The following is a 23,444-nucleotide window of genomic DNA, read 5'->3' as shown; positions in this document are numbered from 1 at the left end:
CGATGCTGGCTTTCAACCTCCCTTCCAACTCTTTGTCCTATCTTAGAATAGAAAATTGGATAGCTCAGCAGTCTGATCATGATGAGTATATAAGATCGAAGGGAATAGGGGTGCCTGGGTGGCTCAGTCGTTAAGCATCTGACTTCGGCTCAGATCATGATCTCACAGTTCCCACACTGGGAGTCCCACACTGGGTGAGCTCGAGCCCCAGTTCAGGTGAGCCCCACTTCTCTCTCTCCCCTGCCCTTTGCCCCTTGTGGGATTCTCTCTCTCTGCCCCTTGCTCAGTTGCACCATGTCTCTCTCTCTCAAAAAAAAAAAAAAAAAAAAAAAGACCAAAGGGAACAGGCAAATATAGTGCACTGAATTCTCTTATTTAGGGATCTCCTACATCAGTGCTGTACCCGTTAGTCTGGAGTCTGTGTCACCTGTTTTTCATGTGGTCATTCTGGAAAATCCGGAAGGAATGTAAATATCTAAATATCTAAATGCTTTAAATTCCTCCAAGAAAGGGAACAGATTCTGGGACCATTGGCACTTGGCTGAGGGTACATGTGGGGGGGGGGGCGCAGCGGATCGCCCTACCCAAAGGGAACCGGGAACACAGAGGCAAGGTGGGATGGGCATCCTTCACTTGTATGTCAAGAAACTGACAGGCCAGGTGTAAAAGGAAAAACACACTACAGCAGGAGAGCGTAAAGGAAAGGGCAGCAGCAGGGGAGAGGCACTTCTTTCTCTGGACAGTCTCCTCAGATCCCAAAGACAGCAGGGTCCACGGAGGACTTGGTAAAAGCAATAGCAGCTTTCACAAGCTTTTTCTTGATGGAGCCTGTTAGGAGGAGAAAACAAGAATTAGGCTGAGGAATCACAATGACAGGTGAACGCTCTTCCCCGAGTCTCCCCTAAACTGGCCTGCTCGTCTCCCCGGAGTCCGGCTCCTGTCTTTCTTTAACACCCCTGACTTTCCTCTTCCTACTGCCCAGATTCCCTTTCATCTTCTCAGACCCCGGAAATACTGAGCAGCAGTGAGCTAATAAACCCCCGAGGGGTGAGAGCTCCAGCCCAGCCTTACACTCGGTACAGTACCGAGATGGTGAGGAGACTAAACACCATGTCATCTCCTTCTCACAATTCACAGTCCCCATCCTTGTCCCTTTCCCTCTTTACTTACCTCCCCCTCCCCCATTTAAGACTGCACTCTCAGCCCCCTCAAGGAAAGAACTATGGGGGAGTCCAGAAAAGGTCTGAACCGGGAGAGGACCACGGGACCTCCCTCTCAGTCATCTTCTAGCAGGCTTGGAGGCTCAGCACCTGGCAAGATGGCCAGCTTCCGACGGAAGGAAGGAGATGGGGTCTTAGGACTGAACTCCTACCTGCATTACTGTTAATCCAGCTTCTGGCCTTCTTTTCCAGAAGTTCCCACTCACACTTCTGGTGCTTAGCCTCGGCATGTAGCCAAACCACCGCCAGGACTGTGGCCCAGCTTGAGGAATCTGCATCCTGTACAACACACAGAGACTTCCCTGAAACCTCCAAGCTGGAGCAGGAGGCCCCTCGAGGGGACACAAACACCTCCTCACTCACTTTGCTCCAAACTGCTGTTAAATGTGATGACCTGCTCTCTCGGAACCTCATCTGCTACTTGCAAGGCGTAAAGCCAGGCCCTGAGCCTCAGGGCAAAAATTGTGAGTCTTAGATTAGAAAAGTCTTAAGTTTTCAATCCAGCAGAACCACCAGGGTGGTGCTGAAAACTCCTACAAAATCCCCAACAAGCATTCCCAAGCTATGATAAGAGAATATGTGCATAATTTCTTTATATTTGTATAAAGTATTGAATGTTTTATTTGAATATTTGCCAAACCAAAAGAAAAAAAAGAGGAATTACCCATAATGACATTTTTCAATAAAAAAAAAACAATTTTAAGTTTATTTATTTATTTTGAGAGACAGAGATAGCATGAGTGGGGGAAGGGGCAGAGAGCTAGAGAGAGAGACAAAAAGAGAGAGAGGGAATCCCAAGCAGTCTCTGGGCTGCCAGTGCAAAGCCCCATGTGGGGCTTGAACTCACAAAACCATGAGATTATGACCTGAGCCAACACCAAGAGTCAGCCACTTAACCATTGAGCCACCCAAGCGCCTCACCAATAAGGACATTTTTGAGACAGAAAACTGATTCATAAGAAAGTGAAATGATTTGCCCAAAGTTGGCCTTCTAGCAAATGACACAGCTGGGACTGGAGTCACACTGTTCACTCAAGAGAGAGTCTCAGGCAGAGAACAGAAAATGAGTTTTAGGGATGCCTGGGTGGCTCAGTCGGTTAAGGGTCCGACTTTGGCTCAGATCATGACCTCACCAACAGTGAGGTCAAGCCCCACGTCGGGCTCTGTGCTGACAGCTCAGATCCTGGAGCCTGCTTCGGATTCTTCCTCCCTCACTCTCTCTTCCCCTCCCCTGCTCACACTCTGTGTCTCTCTCAAAAATAAATAAACATTAAAAAAATCTTTTTTTAAAAAAGAAAGAAAATGAGTTTTCACCCAGGGTCCCACCTTCAGTTTATAGACACAACAGATCAAGAAAAACTGTTCTTTTAGATCATGACCTTTAAAATTTGGAAACAGCTAATCAGGTCCTCTGTGAGGAGTCCTGTCAATCAAAATTCTCAATTCCTTTCATTCTTCTTTAAAAGAACTGCTAATGTCAAAGCAATAAGAATCCCCATGCTTGATCTAGTCTAGAAACAAACATCACAGTGATGTTTAAAATATACCTCCTTAGGGGCACTTGGGTGGCTCAGTTGGTTAAGCATCCGACTCTTGATTTTGACTCAGGTCATGAAGTCATGGTTCATAGGTTCGAGGCCTGCATCCGGCTTTGTGCACTGACAGTGTAAAGCCTACTTGGGATTCTCTCTGTCTCCCTCTCTCTCTGCCCCTTCGCTGCTCTCTCTCTCTCTCTCAAAATAAATCAACTTAAAAAATAAAAATAAAAACTAAAATACACTTCCTTAAGTGCTCACATATGGAGGTCAGTGAACTTATGAAATTCTATGACCACAGCCCCAAATACATAACACACACAGCTCTTCTGAAAACCCTGTGCCTTCCACTGATCACATATCACATGCGTTGGTTCACATGAAGTTTCACCCCAAGTCTGCATGTTGTAACAGGTCTTACGTCATTTTGCTTCTATTCTCTGCTTACAAAATTGAAGATTTAGAAGCAAAAAGGGTATTTTGATTCCTAGTAAGTTTTTTCTTCCCCCCCAGGAAAAGTTACAAGTCATTCATTGTTCAAGGTCTTTTGGGATCTCAATTTTGTTACTGTTTCTATCTCCCAGTTTTGGCAAATTTACAAATTTAGCACTGGATCTAAATTTTCATTGAAAATACAAACCTCCAGAGAATGCAGAGCCTGGTGGCTCCAAAAACCTGTTGTAAGTTTGAAAAAATTCATTATTCAGTGCAACGAATTTTCAGTGAGTTTGTTCTCAGTCCATATACTCATCGTTTAAAAAATTCAAATTCCTTAATGAAATACAGATACTCCAGGGTTCCTGACTCCCTGGATTGGTTGGCCCAGTTACCATGTCAAAGAAGGAAATGTTAGTCTGACATGTCATTGGTTTCCCAATAAAACCGAGTTGGAACATCATGATTCTTATATCTTTTTCCAACGGTTTATAAATTATCCTTTTAATTATTTGTTCTAGAACAGTTTTTTTAGTAGAAATATAATGTCACACACACATATAATCCTAAATGTCCTAGTAGCCATATGTAAAAATATAAAAATAAACAGGTACAATTATTTTACTAATATGTTTTATTTAACCTAACACATTAAAAATATCATTTTAACATCAATATATAAATAATTATTAATGAATATTTGCATTTGTTACAGTAAGTCTTAAAATCAGCATGTGTTTCACAATTACATCCCATTTTAATTCAATTAAGAATTTGGTTCCTCATTTGCATTAGCCATATTTCAATTGCTCAATAGCCATTGGACAAGTGGATACTGTATTAGTTGACGCAGGTATAGGATTTTTGAGGGTTTTTTTTTAATCATTTAAAAATTTTCTTTTAAGCTTATTTTGAGAGAGAGAGAGAGCACGAGTGGGGTATGGACAGAAAGAGAGGGGAGAGAGAATCCCAAGCAGGCTCTACGCTGTTAGTGCAGAGACCCGTGTGGGGCTTGAACTCACGAACCATGAGATCATGACCTGAGCCAAAGTCAAGAGCCCAGTGCTCAACCAACTGAGCCACCCAGGTGTCCCTGAGGTTTATTTAACCACCTTTCACATTTTGAAAATTCAGAACAACACCTGTCCTTCAGGCTTTTGGTCTTTGTCCATATTTAACAATTTCTCAGAAGATTTGGTAAGTTGCCTTGAAATTCTGGAATGAAATTTGTCCTCATTGGCAGACTTAGACACATTTGAAATAACTAGGTGATTCCCTATTAATACCTGTCCTGACTTCAGTGAAATTTTGCTGATTTGTGGGCCACATGCACAAATTAGTAGCAATGTAGATTCTGAAGACAGTTCTAGAACTGAATCCAGCTCTGCCACTGACTGGCTGGGAAAACTCAGACACAGTATTATGGTTCTATATAAAATAGCAATAATGTGAATAGGATTTACTTTAATTATTATGATGAATAAGTCAGTGGATGTTAAGTGCTTAGCATGGTGCCTGGCAGAGAGTAATTGCTCAAAAAATGTTAGTTATTCTAACTAAGATGACTGACGGGGAATATGAAGTGAAAGAAGATGTTTGCTTTCCCTTTGTCATCCATCAACTCCCACCAATTAGGCTCTTAGTTCCTTGTTCGTTCTTCTCTAACATACCAAGAAAAATCTTCAACATCTATTTATTAGAAATCAATTTAGTCTATGGCCTCCTATAGTCTCCTTTCTCAGATGAGTCATGAATCACCCCAATCTCATGACCGACCCCAACCCCTCAAAAACATACATACTCCTTTTTCTTCTCTGAATCTTACCTTGACAGGGAGTGCAGACCATAGGTCTTTCAAACTTATACCTAGGATCCTGGCCAGATCTTCATCTAGATCCCAGGAACCATCTGCATTTTGGAGGGATATCAGCTGCACCAGATAAGTCTCTCCAAAGACTTTGGGGAACAAAAAAAGAGCGTGAGAAATTATAGAGCTATGATCCCTTAGTATACCTGAGAAAGACAGGTCTTAGCATACCTGAGAAAGACAGGCTATAGTGACAGCACAGAGCTAAGCAGATCCTACCAAGATACCTGTCATAGCCCTTCCCCTGGGAGGCAGGTATTTTCTCTGTGACAGTGTAGGCCACCTGAATGATATACTAAATCTAGGGGAGCTACACTTAAAAATTTAGCAACAAGGAAAAGATACGAGGAACTAAAGAACCCACATGATAATGCTGCTTAAAGTTTTATCCAGTCCTATTTAAATGGGCCTTAAAACTTGATGTATATTAAAAAAAATTCTACACCAATGTAGCTTGAATTTTAATTATAAACATTTTCAAAAGAAAGCAGATATAAAGGAAGCACCTAGCAACGTACCTCAAAGTGTAGTCTAGTGTCTTATCTGGGTGCTACAACAGTTGCTTAAAGACCACACAGAAAGTATCTCACATCTGGTTATCTATCATATGTGATGGTGTACTTAGAGCAACTTGGAAATTAGCAGGTGAGAAAAACTATAACTAGAAAACAATTCTACTCTAATGGGGGAAAGAATCTATAGCTCTAAATTTCAACAGTCTTAGTTTGAACCTCAGCTTTGCTAACACTCAAAATATACAAAAAGTATGGAAGGCCCTTCCTTGGTTCCATACAAAAAGTAGTTGCTAAATAGCTCACAAAAACCAGAAGCTCACCACTGCTAGGTAACTTTTCTTTCATCTTTGCTAAGAGGATGGTCAGAGCTGGAATGTTCTAAGTGAGGAAGGCCTAGGAAACCAACACAAAGTAAAGCTACTCTGTGGCTACCATGAAGAATTTTCTCAAAGTGGCCAAGATGGCAGAACAGCATGGAAGTTCTTTTGCATCTCTCATCCCTGAAATGGAGCCAGATCAACACTAAACCATCTTGCACACCTAGAAAACTGACTTGAGGACTAATACAATAATCTGCACAACCTGAACCACAGAACTTGGCAGGTACGCAGTGCAGAGAGGTGAACTGGTGGAGAGAGAAGCTGTGGAGGGCAGAGAGCTGTTTTTGCTTGCAGAGAGAAGACAGAGATGGGGGGGTGGGGAGAGTATGGGAAAGCACCCCCCATCAAAAGTGGCTGGAGAGAAAAGGAAGAGTATGCAAGGGACTGAACAAAAAAGGGAGAAAGGAGGAAGGAGAAAGGAGAGTGTTTAAATTCCATTAAGACACTATAAATAGGGAAGCATAGAGTCTGAAACTCTACAGCTCGATACCTGGCGGTGCTCTGGTGGGAAGGTCAAATCCCCAGGAGCCAGCATCAAGGTCCGTCAATTCCTGGGGCATTATGTCTTGGACAGGCAGTTCCATTGCTTGGAAGATATTTGGTGGAGGCTGTGAACCATGCCTACAGCCAAAGATCCTAGCAGACCCTGGAGAACAACCACATTCACTGGTGTTGGAACAAGGATGTTAAGAGGGAAGCCTGGTGCCAGATGTGTGTTGTGATTTGCCATAATCCCTGAAATGCTGCTGCTACACAACTGCATGAAATTTTTCATGGGTGGACTGGTGCCTAGTCACAGTCTCTGAGCATCAGCAGTGGCAGAGTCTCATGAACATTCCTTGAGGAGGGCTGGCACCAGGCCATTGCTCAGCCAGACCCTCCTCCAGAAGGCCAGAATGGGTCAAAGCCACAGTCCCTCAGAAGTGAGGGGCTGGGAAACACAGCCCCATCTGAAATAAAACTCAGGAGGGAGGTGCCACCTGGCAGCCTGACAGCTTCGTCACAGACGGTGTAAAAGCGAGAAGTGAACAGAAGCCGGAGACAAAGGAGGGGTGCTTGATTGCTAGTCGGGGAGAGCACAGAGCTCCAATACTAGAGACTAGGTAGCTGGACAACGCCATTTTCATCCCTCCCGCACATGGGCATAAACGCCTCTATGTGCCACAACAATCCACCCCTGTGAGGTAAGCAGTGCCATCTACTGGAGAATGGAGCTGTTATACTAAGCCCCGCCCAACTGGGCCAACAGAGCTCTTGAGGAACACCAAGAGTCTCTCCATGTGCTTAGTCTATAGACTATAAAGTGATTCACAGTTTGACTTCTAGGGGAGACTGATGTAATTTCAATCGTATTTCAGTCTGTTTGCTGGTCAATCTATTCAATTTTTTTTCTTTTTCTTTTCTTTTCTTGAATACAGAAAGAGAAAAAAATTATTTTTATTTTCCATTATTAAAAATATATCTTTTTTTTCTAAATTTTTAACTTTTTTGTAAATTCTTAAAATTACTTCCATCATCTCGTTTTATTCTATTTTATTGTATTCATTTTCTCAAATTTTCAAACATTTTCCTTTTTTCTTTTTTTTTCTTATATTTCCCTTTTTTCTCTAATTTATCAAGCTCCTTTCAACAACCAGACCAAAACACACCTAATTTCTAGCATCCTTTATTTGATTTCTTTGTGTTGTTTTTAATTGTACTTTTCTTTTAGTTTATTAATTCCTTTTCTTCCTTCAAAATGACAAAACGAAGTAATTCACCTCAAAAGGAACAACAGGAAGAAATGACAGCCATGGGTTTAATCAACACAGATACAAGCAAGATGTCTGGACAAGAATTTAGAATCACAATAATTATATTAGCTGGGGTTGAAAATAGATTAGAATCCCTTTCTGTGGAGATAAAAGAAGTAAAAGCTAGTCAGGATGAAATAAAAAATGCTATAAATGAGCTGCAATCTCGAATGGTTGCCACGGCAGCAAGAATGGAAGAGTAGATAAAGCAGAACAGTGAATCGGCGATATAGAGGACAAACTTATGGAGAACAATGAAGCAGAAAGAGACTAAGGCAAAAGAGCACGATTTAAGAATTAGAGAACTCAGTGACTCATTAAAAAGGAGTAACATCAGAATCATAGGAGTCCCAGAAGACAAAGAGAGAGAAAAAGGGGTAGAAGGTTTATGTGAGCAAATCACAGCAGAAAACTTTCCTAACCTTGGGAAGGACACAGACATCAAAATTCAGGAAGCACAGAGGACTCCCGTTAGATTCAACAAAAACCAACCCTCAACAAGACATATCATTGTCAAATTCACAAAATACTTAGGCAAGGAAAGAATCATGAAAGCAGCAAGGGGAAAAAAAGTCTTTAACGTACAAGGGAAGACAGAGCAGGTTCGCAAAAGACCTATCCACAAGAAACTTGGCAGGTCAGAAAGGAGTGGCAGGATATATTCAATGTGCTGAATCAGAAAAATATGCAGCAAAGAATTATTTATCCAGAAAGGCTGCCATTCAAAAACAGAAGCAGAAATAAAGAGTTTCCAAGACAAACAAAAATTAGTTTGTGACCACTAAACTAGCCCTGCAAGAAATTTTAAGGGGGACTCTCTGAGGGGAGAAAAGATGAAAACAAATAAATAAACAACCAAAAAAAAAAAAAAAAAAAGACCAAAAGTGACAAAGACTAGAAAGGACCAGAGAACACCACCAGAAATTCCAACTTTACAGACAACATAAGGCAATAAATTCATACCTTTCAGTACTCACTCTAAATATCAGTGGACTAAATGCTGCAATCAAAAGACATAGGGTAACAGAATGGATAAGAAAACAATATCCATCTATATGCTGTTTACAAGAGACCCATTTTAGACCTAAAGACACCTTCTGATAGAAAGTAAGGGGATGGAGAACCATCTATCATGCTGATGGTCACCAAAAGAAAGCCAGAGTAGCCATACTTATATCAGACAATCTAGATTTTAAAATAAAGACTGTAACAAGAGATGAAGAAGGGCATTATATCATAAGTAAGGGGTCCATCCACCAAGAATATCTAACAATTGTAAACATGTATACTCCAAACATGAGGCACCCAAATATATAAATCAATTAACACAAACATAAAGAAACTCTTTGATAATAATACCATAGTAGGGGACTTCAACACCCCACTTACAACAATGGACAGATCATCTAAACAGAAGATCAACAAGGAAACAATGGCTTTGAATGACACTGGACCAGATGGACCTAACAGATATATTAAGAACATTTTATCCTAAAGCAGTGGAATACACATTCTTCTCCAGTGCACTTGGAACATTCTCCAGAATAGATCACATACGGGGACACAAATCAGCCCTCAACAATTTCAACAAAGATCAAGATCACACTGTGCATATTTTCAGACCACAATGCTATGAAACTCGAAATCAACCACAAGAAAAAAATATGGAAAGATAACAGATACTTGGAGACTAAAGACCATCCAACTAAAAAATGAATGGGCTAACCAAGAAGTTAAAGAATAAATTAAAAAGTACATGGAAGCCAATGAAAATGATAACGCCACAGCCCAAACCTCTGGGACACAGCAAAGGCAGTCATAGGAGGGAAGTATATAGCAATACTTCAGGCCTTCCTGAAGTAGGAAGATGGTCTCAGATAGATAACCTAACCTTACACCTTAAAGAGCTGGAAAAAGAACACCAAATAAAACCCAAAACCAGCAGAAGACAGGAAATAATGAAGATTGTAGCAGAAACCAATGCTATCAAAACCAAAAAAAACAAAAAACAAACAAAAAAAGAAAACAGTAGAACAGATCAATGAAACCATAAGCTGGTTTTTTGAAAGGACTAACAAAATTGATAAACCCCTAGCCAGTTTGATCAAAAATAAAAAGGAAAGGACCCAAATAAATAAAATCAAGAATGAAAGAGGAGAGATTACAACCAATACAGCAGAAATACAAAAATAATAAGAGAATATTATGAGCAATTATAAGTCAATAAGATGGGCAATATGAAGAAATGAACAAATTCCTGGAGACATATAAACTACCAAAACTGAAATAGGAAGAAATAGAAAATTTGAACAGACCCATAACCAGTAAAGAAATCAAATCAGTAATCAAAAATCTCCCCAAAACAAGAGTCCAGGGCCGGATGGCTTTCCAGGGGAATTCTACCAAACATTTAAGGAAGAGTTAACACCTATTCTCTTGAAGCTGTTCCAAAAAATAGAAATGGAAGGAAAACTTCCACTCTTTCTATGAAGCCATCATTACCTTGATTCTAAAACCAAAGACCTCCCTAAAAAGGAGAACTACAGACTAATTTCCCTGATGAACATGGATGCAAAAATCCTCAACAAGATACTAGCCAACTGGATCCAACAATACATTAAAAGAATTATTCACCACGACCAAGCTGGATTTATACCTGTGATGAAGGGCTGGTTCAATATTCACAAAACAATCAATGTGATACATCACATCAATCAAAGAAAGGACAGAAACCACATGATCCTCTCAATAGATGCAGAGAAAGCATTTGACAAAATACAGCATCCTTTCTTGATAAAAACCCTCAAAAAAGTAGGGATAGAAGGATCATATCTCGAGATCATTAAAACCACATATGAAAGAACAACTGCTAATATCATTGTCAACGGGGAAAAACTTAGAGCTTTCCCCCTAAGGTCAGGAACAAGACAGGGATGTCCACTCTCACCACTGTTATTCAACATACTATTAGAAGTCTTAGCCCCAGCAATCACACAATACAAAGGATTAAAGGCATCCAAATCAGCCAAGAGGAAGTCAAACCTTCACTCTTCGCAGATGACATGATACTCTATATGGAAAACCCAAAAGATTCCACCAAAAAACTGCTAGAACCGATCCATGAATTCAGCAAAGTCACTGGGTATAAAATCAATGCACAGAAATCGGTTGCATTCCTATACACCAATGAAGCAACAGAAAATCAAGGAACCAATCCCATGTACAATTGCATCAAAAACCATACAATACCTCGGAATAAATCTAACCAAAGAGGTGAAAAATCTATACACCAAAAACTACAGAAAGCTTATGAAAGAAAGTGAAGACACAAAATAATGGAAACAATATTCCATGCTCCTGAATAGGAAGAACAAATATTGTTAAAATGTCAATACTATCCAAAGCAGTCTACATATTCAATGCATTACCTATCAAAATAACACCAGCATTCTTCACAGAGTGAGAACAAACAATCCTAAAATTTGAATGGAACCAGAAAAGACCCCAAATAGCCAAAGCAATCTTGAAAAAGAAAACCAAAGCTGGAGGCATCATAATCCGAGACTTCAAGCTATATTACAAAGCTGTAACCATAAAGACAGTATGGTACCAGCCCCAAAACAGAAACTCAGATCAATGGAACAGAATAGAGAATCCAGAAAGAGAACCACAAATGTATGGCCAACTAATCTTTGACAAAGCAGGAAAGGATATCCAATGGAATAAAGACAGTCTCTTCACATCCGGATGGCCAACAGGCACATGAAAAGATGCTCAATGTCGCTCCTCATCAGGGAAATACAAATCAAAACCACACTCAGATATCACCTCACGCTAGTCAGAGTGGCCAAAATGAACAAATCAGGAGACTATAGATGCTGGAGAGGATGTGGAGAAACGGGAACCCTCTTGCACTGTTGGTGGGAATGCAAATTGGTGCAGCCACTCTGGAAAACAGTGTGGAGGTTCCTCAAAAAATTAAAAATAGGGGCGCCTGGGTGGCTCATCGGTTAAGCGGCCGACTTTGATTCAGGTCATGATCTCGTGGTCCGTGAGTTCAAGCCCTGCGTCAGGCTCTGTGCTGACAGCTCAGAGCCTGGAGCCTGTTTCAGATTCTGTGTCTCCCTCTCTCTGACCCTCCCCCGTTCATGCTCTGTCTCTGTCTCAAAAATAAATAAAACGTTAAAAAAAATTTTTGTTTTTTAAAATTAAAAATAGACCTACCCTACGACCCAGCAATAGCACTGCTAGGAATTTACCCAAGGGATACAGGAGTGCTGATGCATAGGGGCACTTGTACCCCAATGTTTATAGCAGCACTCTCAACAATAGCCAAATTATGGAAAGAACCTAAATGTCCATCAACTGATGAATGGATAAAGAAATTGTGGTTTATATACAAAATGGAGTACTACGTGGCAATGAGAAAGAATGAAATCTGGCCTTTTGTAGCAACGTGGATGGAAGTGGAGAGTGTTATGCTAAGTGAAATAAGCTATACAGAGAAAGACAGATACCATGTTTTCTTTTTTTTTTTTTAATTTTTTTAACGTTTATTTATTTTTGAGACAGAGAGAGACAGAGCATGAACGAGGGGGTGGGGGGTGCAGAGAGAGGGAGACACAGAATCTGAAACCGACTCCAGGCTCTGAGCTGTCAGCACAGAGCCCGATGCGGGGCTCGAACTCACGGACCGTGAGATCACGACCTGAGCCAAGTCGGCTGCTTAACCGACTGAGCCACCCAGGCGCCCAGATACCATACGTTTTCACTCTTATGTGGATCCTGAGAAACTTAACAGAAACCCATGGGGGAGGGGAAGGGAAAAAAAAAGAGGTTAGAGTGGGAGAGAGCTAAAGCATAAGAGACTCTTAAAAACTGAGAACAAACTGAGGGTTGATGGGGGGTGGGAGGAAGGGGGGGTGGGTGATCGGTATTGAGGAGGGCACCTTTTGGGATGAGCACTAGGTGTTGTATGGAAACCAATCTGACAATAAGTTTCATATATTGAAAAAAAAAAAGACAGTCTCTTCAGCAAGTGGTGCTGGGAAAACTGGACAGCGACATGCAGAAAAATGAACCTGGACCACTTTCTTATACTGTACACAAAAATAAACTCAAAATGGATGAAAGACCTAAATGTAAGACAGGAATCTATCAAAATCCTAGAGCAGAAAGCAAGCAAAAACCTCTTTGATCTCAGCTGCAGCAACTTCTTATCAACATGTCTCTGGAGGCAAGGGAACCCAAAGCAGAAAGGAACTATTGGGACCTCATCAAAATAAAAAGTTTCTGCACAGTGAAGGAAACAATCTGCAAAACTAAAAGGCAACCGATGGAATGGGACTAGATATTTGCAAACGACATATCAGATAAAGGGTTAGTATCCAAAATCTATAAAGAACTTATCAAAATCCAGTGAAGAAATGGGCAAAGGACATGAATAGACACTTCTCCAAAGAAGACATCCAGATGGCCAACCGACACATGAAAAAATGCTCCACATCACTCATCCTCAGGGAAATACAAACCAAAACCACAATGAGATACCTACTACCTCACACCTGTCAGAATGGCTAATATAGACAACTCAGGCAACAATCGATGTTGGCGAGGATGCGGAGAAAGAGGATCTCTTTTGCGCTGCTGGTGGGAATGCAAACTGATGCAGCCACTCTGGAAAACAGTATGGAGGCTCCTCCAAAAATTAAAAATAGAACTACCCTATAACCCAGAAATTGAACTACCAGGTATTTATCCAAGGGACACAGGTGTGTTATTTTGAAGGGGCACATGCATCCCAATGTTTATAGCAGCACTATTGACAATAGCCAAAGTACGGAAAGAGCCCAAATGTCCATTGATGGATGAATGGATAAAGAAGATGTGGTGTATATATACAATGGAGTATTACTCGGCAATCAAAAAGAATGAATTCTTGCCATTTGCAACTACCTGGATGGAACTGGAGGGTATTATGCAAAGCGAAATTAGTCAGATAAAGACAGATATCATACGACTCCACTCATGTGAGAGATTTAAGATACAAAACAGATGAACATACGTGAAGGGGAACAAAAATAATATAAAAACGAAGGGGGACAAAACATAACAGACATACAGAGAACATATGGAGAACAAACTGAGGGTTGCTTAGAGGGGTTGTGGGAGGGGGGATGGGCTAAATGGGTAAGGGGCATTAAGGAATCTACTCTTGAAATCATTGTTGCACTATCTGCTAACTTGGATGTAAATAAATAAATAAACAAATAAATAAAAGAATTTTCTCATGACAACCCTGTGAGGTCAGTAGTTGTGCAGCTGAAGGAACTAAGGCTCTGGGAAGTGAATTTAATTTGCCTAAAACCCCACAGTAGTTGGGAGGACGGGGATCTGACTCCACCTGAGACCATAAAGTCCTCTCTTTAACTAGCAGCCTACAGGGAATGAATAAGTAGAGGGTAAATGGCAATGAAGATGTTTCAACAATTAAACAACTGTATACCACAAATTCTTGCTACAAGAATCAGAGACTAGAAAGAAGTTGCCTTTAAGCCTATTTTAGTAGAAAAGACACGTCTTAGTGGCAAAATGTACTTTGACTCAGTTTGTCCTGTACGTGAGAAGTCCAGCTGCTTGGAACACAGCTGGTGTTCTGAGGAACACCCTTTGGTGACAGAAAGAAAGTGAGTGGCCAGCATCAGGAAGATCTACTCTCAAATCCAACTTGCAGAAGACTGACCAGTGCAGCGGAGACCCAAACAGGGTGGCAGCAGAGTTCTGCAGCGGGAGGGCAGGAGAGTTCTGCAGGCAAGCTGGATGAGCTGAGATGGCAAAGGGGGTGCGTTCAGCCAGGCCTTAACCCACACTCTGCTGGGTAGTTTCAGGGTCCTGTATTGCAGAGTAGTGAAGGTGGGCTGACCCTAGCAAGCATAGGGACTGGACAAATCTCATCCTCTGCCTGCCACTTTTCAAACAGATTACCTCCCGGCTAGAGAAAGCCAGGGAAGCAGAAGCGTTGAAGATTAGTTCTTTGGTCCCCATAGATCAGAGCAGAGCAACAAGTCCCATCTCACCTGTAGGGTGAGTCTCCAAGTTGGTCCTATTGGTGGGACAATGAGCTCTTTCCATCTCAGGAGAAGTCTCTTTGAGAAACATGCATTTCTTCTCTGATCTAGGACCCAGAGGGCTGAGTGTGTCTAGTCTTATACATGTGATAGACACACATGGGTGAGGAAAAGTCCCTGGAAACATGCTCACCTGGAGAGCACAGGCCCTCGTTAACCATGGGCTTACAGAGACTTTTGTGAACATTCAGCTGACATGACATGCTCAAGTACTCATTGGTCCGTGTGGGCCGAGATGCACGAGGTGGGTAGGAGGACGAGGCCTTTAAATGAGCTGAAAACCACCAGTATAGACATTGAGACTGAGGCACCGTCTGCTCTCTGCTATATAGGCAAAGGGCACTGAGAAAGTGGGACACATGTCCTCCTATGCATGTCTGCCTCAGCCACCATCTTTTCTCCTTCTCCTGTGAGCCCACCTCCTGCACACACCCTTACCTCCTGAGCCCTTCCTGCTGTGTCCTCTGAACACTCGATACCCGACAATGATCTTTCCTGCATCTTTCATTTCATTACAGGAGGCTTCTTCCAACTACTTATCTTAACTTAAAACTAATCTTCTTCTTCCCAGAACTGTTCTCTCTCTGTCCCTCTCACATGGCGCTCTCCTGAGGTACCATAGTCTAAGTACCCAGGTTGGGGAGGTGGGACTGGCAACCTCGTTAGTCACAAAGGTGGCTTCCAGCTCATTACTCCTCTACCCTCACCTGGATTACCTTCCTCATACTCTTCCTGCTGTCAACCTCCAACCCTCTCTGTCACTTCCCATTATTCACAAAAGCATCTGAATGCTAGTTTCTAGACTCCCACTTCATTGCACAGCCTGCCATCATCTTGAGATTTCAGTGCCCTTGTAGATAACCTATCCAGCAGCCTCATTCAAAGCGTCTTAACTTTCTCAAATCAAATGGCTTCAACCTCAGCCACTCCCTCCCAAGCCAGAATCTTGTTATCCAGCAGAATTGTTCCACCTGTACAAAAAAAAAAAAAGCAAATTGAAAAAAAAAATCCCACTTTTTAAATACAGTATCCAATCTTTGGAGCCTTCTAACTCAGAGATCTCTATTTTGCCTGGTCTTTGACTTCATCTGGACCTCTATATCTGTGTCGCCTCTGCTTTTTCCCTATAGTCCCCTTCCTTTTATCTTCAGTCTGTCTCCTATTTAGCTTCAGTTCCAGGTCCAACACCTAACCACTCTCTTCAACTCCATGTCCCTGATTTCCTTTTCATGACACCCATCCGGTAATACCCCAACCTTGAAAGTACATCAACACTCTGCTGCCTTTGTTCTTACACCAAAGCTGCTGAGTCCTGCCGAAATGAATCACATGGACTGTGCTCCTCTCTGCTAGTTTGGTGCCACTAAAAAAGGCAAAGAATCAAAACTAAACTGGACCCTCAACACTCCTGGGCAAAGGCTTTATTTTTCCCTGGGAATTGCACTAATTGTCCACAGAGCTACTTGAAACCCTTTCCTCAAACTCTCTCTTCTACCTCTTTTTGTCTCAGACTCAGTAGCTAATCTTGCTGTCTCTTTCACTAAAACTATAGAAAACCTATCAGACAGAAACTCTAAGCACTTGCCTCTCAGTTTGTGAACTGGAATCAAATTCCACCACCTTTCCTCTCCTTCCTGGCAACAGTGGGCGAGTGTCCTAATACTTGTCCTTCCTGGATTTCACTGCTGCTCTAGAAGTCATCGTCTCCCACTTCCTCAGACACCTGTCTCAGTTAGCTACCCCATTCCCCCCGCCCCAAAAGTGCCAGCCCTCCCTGCTGACACTCTGACTTGGGCATTACAGCATCCTCAAATCTCCCCCATTCTGAAACTTTAAAGAGATAATAACACACAAAATTCCACCTCAACTCTACAACTTCTGTAGACACCACTCTCTATTCCATTCCCTTTCCAGCTTCATGTTTATCAAAAGTGTCTATACATTCATTTCCTACCTCTCTTTACTCTTTAACGTCCTGTAATATGGATTCTTTCCTGACCGAAGCCAATGAAATCGCCCTTGATTACAGCAGCAAGAACTTCTCTGATAGTAACCCAATAGTCCCCCTTCAGTTTCTACTTTGACTTGTCTGCAGTATCTTACACTTTGATAATTCCACTTTTTTAAATCATATTTCATTTGTTTTGATTGTGCACTCACTTCTTCTCATCCTACTTCATTCCTTTTCATTCTGGTGTGGGGAATCCTCTTACTACCCATCCCTAGATACTGGGATGTTTCCATTTCATCCCCCTTTCATCTCACTCTGTACACGCCTTCTGATAATCTCTTCTCATGACTTTAGTTATTACTTACATGTTAAATATTGCCAAATGTGTATCTTCATCCCTGAGCTTTCCTCTGAATGGCAGAACCATCTATCTATCTTTCTACTGGACATCTTCATATGAATATGCCATAGGGATCTCAAGTTCAAAGTACTCAAAAACAATTCAACATACTATCCTCTACACTGGCTCCTGTTTTTTTTAGTTACTCTATTTAAATAAATGGTACCACTAAAACAAAAATCTGGGTGCAACTGGAAGCCTGCCTCTACAACCAACATCACACATTCCCCTCTGGCCACAGAATCCTGCCCAGGGAATTTCTCTACCTGACCCTAACCCTCAAGCCCCTAATATCTGTACTCAAGCCCACCTGACTGACGCTTGAGACACCCATTCCCTAACACCACCAAATCACTACCATCAGCCACCTGTATAATCATTACCCATCTAATTCTCCATAGGCTACATCAGCCTCAGATTTAGACTGTGTGAATACTCAATGTGTATGTGTACTTTCTGTTTTCATTTTTCTTGTTTTTTTCCCCCCTCGGATTATTTAAAATCTCCTTGCCGGTGGGATATTTTCTAGTCCCCTAGAAAGGGACCACAGCATCCAGAAATCCTAGATGTGGAGAGGCAAGGAAAAAAAATTCAAGTTCACAAGCTTTTACTTCAAATGACGTGTTTACGTATCTAGGGCCCCTTGTGTCACATGAGTTCAAATGGGGTAAAACCCACTCACCAACTCTTTTGCATTGTGGCATCTGCACAGCAGCACCCAGCAGAACCGGCCTTGGAATGTCCCTACAAGCCAGGGGCCCCTGAACTGGCTTGTTGACATCCTTGTTGATGGCAATGAAAGCTGTGTGGGAGCTTATGACTCCACAGTCAATGCTGACTTTCAGCACATCTTTTTTAGTTTTTGCTGGAGTCTCCCCGAAGCCTATGTCCATGCTCTGGAGAAAGGCCTTGGCAGCAAGGCGGTGAATAGTGAAGCTAGAAGAAAAGAACCCCTGTGACTTAGAGAAGAGCACACACATACCAGTTCCTCAGGGCCCTCAAAAGTTAGCCTTGGCAAAGGGACAAAAAAGCCAGATAAAGGGAGAGAGAAGACTTGAATGGGTCGGAAAGGAGAAGTGTTTGTAGGGACACAATTGAGGCCCAAAATTAAGAGAGAGAAGTCAACCCTCAAGGATGGCAGAGACCCCCCCCAAAAAATAAATAAATAAATAAATAAATAAATAAATAAATAAATAAATAAAACAGTGAAGGAAAACTGGATTCTCACTTGTCATCAAGCTTGGGTTGTAGGGAAAATGTCACCTTATTCTCACAACTCTTGCCCTGGAGTGTGTAGTTGAGGCAAACTTCTCCTGTTCCCTCTTCTGGCTGCAAAGTAGAGAAGAGTAGACGTGATGGAAGGGAGAGGTCACCAAGAGAAAGGTCACAACTGGGGCCCCTCCCAACCCAACACATTAAAATTTCTGACTAGGACCCAGGTAGCTCAGGAAATCAGAAACTGAAATCATGGAGAAGGGGGTAGGTGGGCTCCACCCAACAAGTGTGATCATTTGATGAGACTCCACCAGTTTTAAGAAAATTGTCCAGAGCAGAGGTCGGGGCCGTAACTACCCTGACTAGAGGAACAAACAAGAATTGGAACTCACCGGCATGGTCCCAGTCAACTGGGCATAGACAATTAACCTCTGACCCTTATAGAGGACAGTCTGTTCTGGTGAAAGCGTTTTAGCAGACAGACCACGAGGCAAATCCCAGTTCACAGAAACATCCTCTACTGCGGGCTGTAGAGCGTGTTTCAGGGCCCTAAGTGCCTGGTGGAAGACAGAGAACAGACTAAGCAAAAAAATAATAACGGCAATAATAACTACTGTCAGCTGAATACTTATTATGCACCAGGTGCTATGCAACACTGTATATGTTATGCCTATTCCATAATATTGTCCTAGGAAGCGGTAGGGGTAAGGGAGGATAAAGTAAAGGATGGCAGCACCCCGGAAAGAGGAACTTACAAACATAAGCAGAGGAAGAAGATGCCTTCCCTTGTGTGCACTGATCAAATGGGAATATGAATTGACTGCCTCTGCCAATCTACCAGACATACTATATTTCGTCCTTCTTGTTCTCTTCGTCTCATTTGCATGGAGGATAGGATAGAGCATCAAAGTGTTCCTTGAGCAAGCATCTAGAATCCGGATCATGACGGTCACAATCCTTGGTTTCTTTCTGGTCTTAAACACAAAGCCCTGAACTCCTCTGGCATCTTGTCTCTGGGCTTCCAACTACTAGGACCAGATGCCATTTCTCCAGAAACTGCAGTAGGCCCCATTTACATCAGGTCAAAAGGAGCCCCACTATGTATTATAGCCCAAGGCGTTATGGATATAAGAAAATGAATTCTGGCGTCAAGATGTTGCCTCTGCCCTTGCGGCAGTGTCTCCCCCCGACCCCGCTCCACACTCCCTCTGGATTACAAGGCCCTCTGAACACAAGGCCTGTCCTCACCTTGGCCTGCATCCTGTCCTTGCCTGTGATAAATTCTGAAGTGCCACCTCCTACCCGGGCAATGCCTTTTATGAGGCTGGTGGAGGCTCCTTCTCCAATCCCAAAGGAGAAACATCTGCAATTGTACAAGGATGAGAGGTTAGAGACAGACACTACAGAGGGAAATTATAAATTAACACATAATAGTCAAAAATACATAAAGAGATAAATAGCTAGTCTAGTTCCTTGACCCAAATCAGGAGGCCAAATGCCTTAATGATGCAATTTATTTTTTTTATTTTTTTTTTTTAACATTTATTTATTTTTGAGACAGAGAGAGACAGAGCATGAATGGGGGAGGGTCAGAGAGAGAGGGAGACACAGAATCTGAAGCAGGCTCCAGGCTCTGAGCTGTCAGCCCAGAGCCCGACGCAGGGCTCGAACCCACGAACTGCGAGATCATGACCTGAGCCGAAGTCGACCGCTCAACCGACTGAGCCACCCAGGAGCCCCTAATGATGCAATTTAATCATCACAAGACTCCTAAGAGGCAGACTTATGCTTCATTTTGCAGATAAGAAACTGAGGGCCAACAAATTGAAGAAATATGCCCAAGATCACACACCTACCAAATGGTAGAGATGACATTTGAGCACTGGTCTATGTGACCGTAAGATCCCCCTGGCAAAACAATATATATTACGCTGATCCTAGAAGGAGAAAAAAAAAAATCTTCGGACCATATCCTCATCAATTATCTTAATAATAAATCCAAAGAACGGTAGGGGAAAGTGGGAGAGGTAAGATCAAATAGACACTATCATCAGCGCCTTGCTAACATTGTACTAGAGCCATATCTGCCCTGGCAAGACCAGTCCTAGGGTGGGAAAGGGTACCTCCTGCTCTTCTAGCTGGAGAGTTCTCTCCCTGCCATAATCCATGTGCACTAAATAGCTTTTTAATTACAATTTGGCTTCCCAACTAAACTGCCTATTAGTGGCAACACTAATATAAGCATTTTTAGAAGGCATGACAAGGAGACGTCTCATTGTAAATTAATGCACTGAAATTTTGGCTTATGCATCAGTCTCTTTTGAATTGGGTTAGTGTGAGTCATCATCCCCAACTCTAGTGACATCATAACATTCTGAACTTGTAGGGCTAAGAACCAGACTTCTAATTAGAGTGACCGACCTGTGACAATGCCCCTAGAGACCACAGCCTGCCAGCATCTTGATATTATCATCTTTAAATTTCCAGTGTGGCATTGCAACAGTAGCCTACATTCCTTATGGCTTATGAAGGGCTTTTATGTGCATGTTTAAGTGTTGTATGTGTAAAACTAAATCTAAACAATAGTTATGGATGGCTAACAACATGCCTAGGACTTACTTAAGTGCTTCCTATGGGTGACAATAATGATAGTAATTACAATAATGGCGACAATTTATCTAGCACATGTTGTATGTGAAGCACAGTTCCTAATTCTTTACTTAGGTATACCCTTTTAACCCTCACAGCAAACCCATAAGAAAAATACTGCTATTGTCTTTATTTTCAAATGAGGAAACTGAGATAGGGAGCTTAGCTGATTTATCCAAACAGCTAGCAAGCAGGTGAAATGGAACTTAAATATACGATATGGACCTAAAGGAGAACACCATAGGGCAGTACTACTCGCAGCAAAGCTAAAGTTGTTTCAGCCAGTAGAGAACTGGAAAAGCTGTATACAATATTCTTAACCATCTTTTTGAAAACATCAAATGGCTTCAAAGACAATAGGAATGTATGGGCCATGACCTGGGAGAGGAGAGAGGCCAAGAGAGATGGGACTGGTATCCGGTTACCTGTTACCCTTGAAGATAGTGCCAAGTACAAAACAGATGGCTCGAAAGACTGAAAAACTAAGCGGTTTCAGACTTGGACTTTCCAAAGAGAAGTTGCCCTTACAGACACCTCAGGGCTTTTTTTTAACACAACCCTGCAGAACTACTCCCCAGAGGTAGAGATGAATCCGAAAGGAACCAGCCGTCAAATGTCTGAAGCTCATTTGGCTCTAATTGGACTAGGATGCTCTGCTTCTAGTCTCCCAACCTGTCAGAAGGAAAGAGTCAATCCTTGCAGAGGGAAGAGAACATCATCTAGAGGCTCAGAGGAGTTCTAGAACTCTTCATATAGAATATCTGACACCTAACAAAAGAATAGAAAATCCCCAAATATTGGGGAATTGCACGATACTTCTGAATAATTTAGGCTTTAAAAAGTTGCAATGATACTACTCTTACGTGGATGCCAATGGAAAATGACAGATCCCAATTAGGATTCAGATATATATGTTTAAATGTATACACCTAAATGCATACATTAGAAAAGAAAAATCTAAAACTCAACTGCCTGAGCATCCATCCCCAGATGTTAGAAAAAGAACGGCCAATAAACCCAAAGAATTTAAAGGGAAATGAAAGAGTGACATTATTGATAGAAAAAACTACCATACAATAGAGAGGGTTAAAACAAAACACCTCAAAAGTGCTCTGAAAGGATTATTAAAATTGACAAACATTTAGGGCAAGGAAAAAAAACAAAGAAGACACAAATACCCAACATCAGGAATGAAAAGGTAATATATCACAGATTCTACAAAATTTAACAACAGCATAAGGCAATATAGCATAAGAGAATTTTATCCAAAGACATTTAAAATTCAGATAAAATATACAAGTTCCCATAAAAAGCAAAAATGTATAAAAGTAGGAATAGAGCATTTCAAAAAAAAGATATTTAAAAAATTTCCCACAAAAAAGGCCTCCTGACAACTTCTAGTAAACATTTAATAAAGAGGGGTGCCTGGGTGGTACAGTCGGTTAAGCATCTGACTCTTGATTTTAAGTCAGTCATGATCTCATGGTTCATGGGTTTGAGCCCCGCATTGGGCTTTGCACTGACAGTATGGCGTCTGCTTGGGATTCTCCTTCTCTCTCCCTCTCTCTCTGCCAAAGCAAATAAATAAACTTAAAAGATTGTTTTTTAAAAACATTTAAAAAAGAAAATCTTTCAGATAATAGAAAAATAGACAATTTTAGCTCATTTTCTGATGCTAGAATAACAATGACATCAAAACCTGACAAGAATAGTATAAGAAAATATATGTTGACGTTTCTCATGAAAATATATGTAAAAATCCTAAAGTTGAAAAAAAATCCTGAAGTTACCAGACAACTGAATCCAAAAATACATAAAAAAAACTTAATAGATCACAACTAATTTGGGTTTATTTCAGAAAGGCAAGGTTGGTCTAATACTAGTTATTATAAGTCACACATGAAAAGAAAAAAAGGATAAAATCAAACACTCATCTCAACAGATACATAAAATGCATTTGATGTAATTCAACAATCATTCATGGTTTTTGTTAGAAAAAAAAGAAAGAAAAAATAACTCTCAAAATAAATAAAATTTCCTTAATCTGATGGTATGTACAAAAAAACCTATAGCCAACAATCATACTTATTGATGCAGTGTTGAACATGTTCCCTCTGAAGTCCAAAACAAGGAAAGAATGCCAGCTATGACCACATCTATTCAGGTTTATACTAAAGTTCTTTTCCATGGCAAAAGGGAAGGGAAGAAAAATAAAATCTATAAGAATCTGCAAATATACTATTAGAATTCATATTTAAATAAGGCAAAGTCACTGAATAAAAGCTATTATAATCAATTTCTATTTAGAAATAAATGCCCAGTAAATAAAATGATTTTAAAAATACTATTTAAAATAG

The 23,444-nt window shown here is 41.2% G+C and overlaps 1 protein-coding gene across 3 annotated transcripts in view; it reads right to left on the bottom strand.

Moving 5' to 3' along the window:
- Nucleotides 1-308: 308 nt before the first annotated feature.
- VWA5A (von Willebrand factor A domain containing 5A) overlaps nucleotides 309-23,444 on the bottom strand; it is a 37,121-nt gene continuing 13,985 nt past the window's right edge. The window contains exons 12-19 of one of the 3 annotated variants that reach the window (XM_040483380.1): nucleotides 19,687-19,801; nucleotides 18,831-18,995; nucleotides 18,452-18,552; nucleotides 17,906-18,159; nucleotides 6,443-6,598; nucleotides 5,016-5,146; nucleotides 1,373-1,499; nucleotides 309-828 (exon numbers count right to left, since the gene is read on the bottom strand). In XM_040483380.1, the coding sequence (XP_040339314.1) occupies nucleotides 749-828; nucleotides 1,373-1,499; nucleotides 5,016-5,146; nucleotides 6,443-6,598; nucleotides 17,906-18,159; nucleotides 18,452-18,552; nucleotides 18,831-18,995; nucleotides 19,687-19,801 (1,129 nt within the window). In that variant the 3' untranslated portion in view covers nucleotides 309-748. Of the gene's footprint in view, nucleotides 829-1,372; nucleotides 1,500-5,015; nucleotides 5,147-6,442; nucleotides 6,599-16,376; nucleotides 17,786-17,905; nucleotides 18,160-18,451; nucleotides 18,553-18,830; nucleotides 18,996-19,686; nucleotides 19,802-23,444 lie in introns of those variants that run through there. The other 2 variants (XM_040483381.1, XM_040483382.1) reach the window with 2 other exon arrangements.

This window comes from Herpailurus yagouaroundi, unplaced genomic scaffold, assembly GCF_014898765.1.
Source record: "Herpailurus yagouaroundi ecotype Mexico unplaced genomic scaffold, PumYag 161, whole genome shotgun sequence".
Classification (NCBI taxonomy): domain Eukaryota; kingdom Metazoa; phylum Chordata; class Mammalia; order Carnivora; family Felidae; genus Herpailurus; species Herpailurus yagouaroundi.
This window is presented reverse-complemented; position numbering and strand designations above follow the sequence as displayed.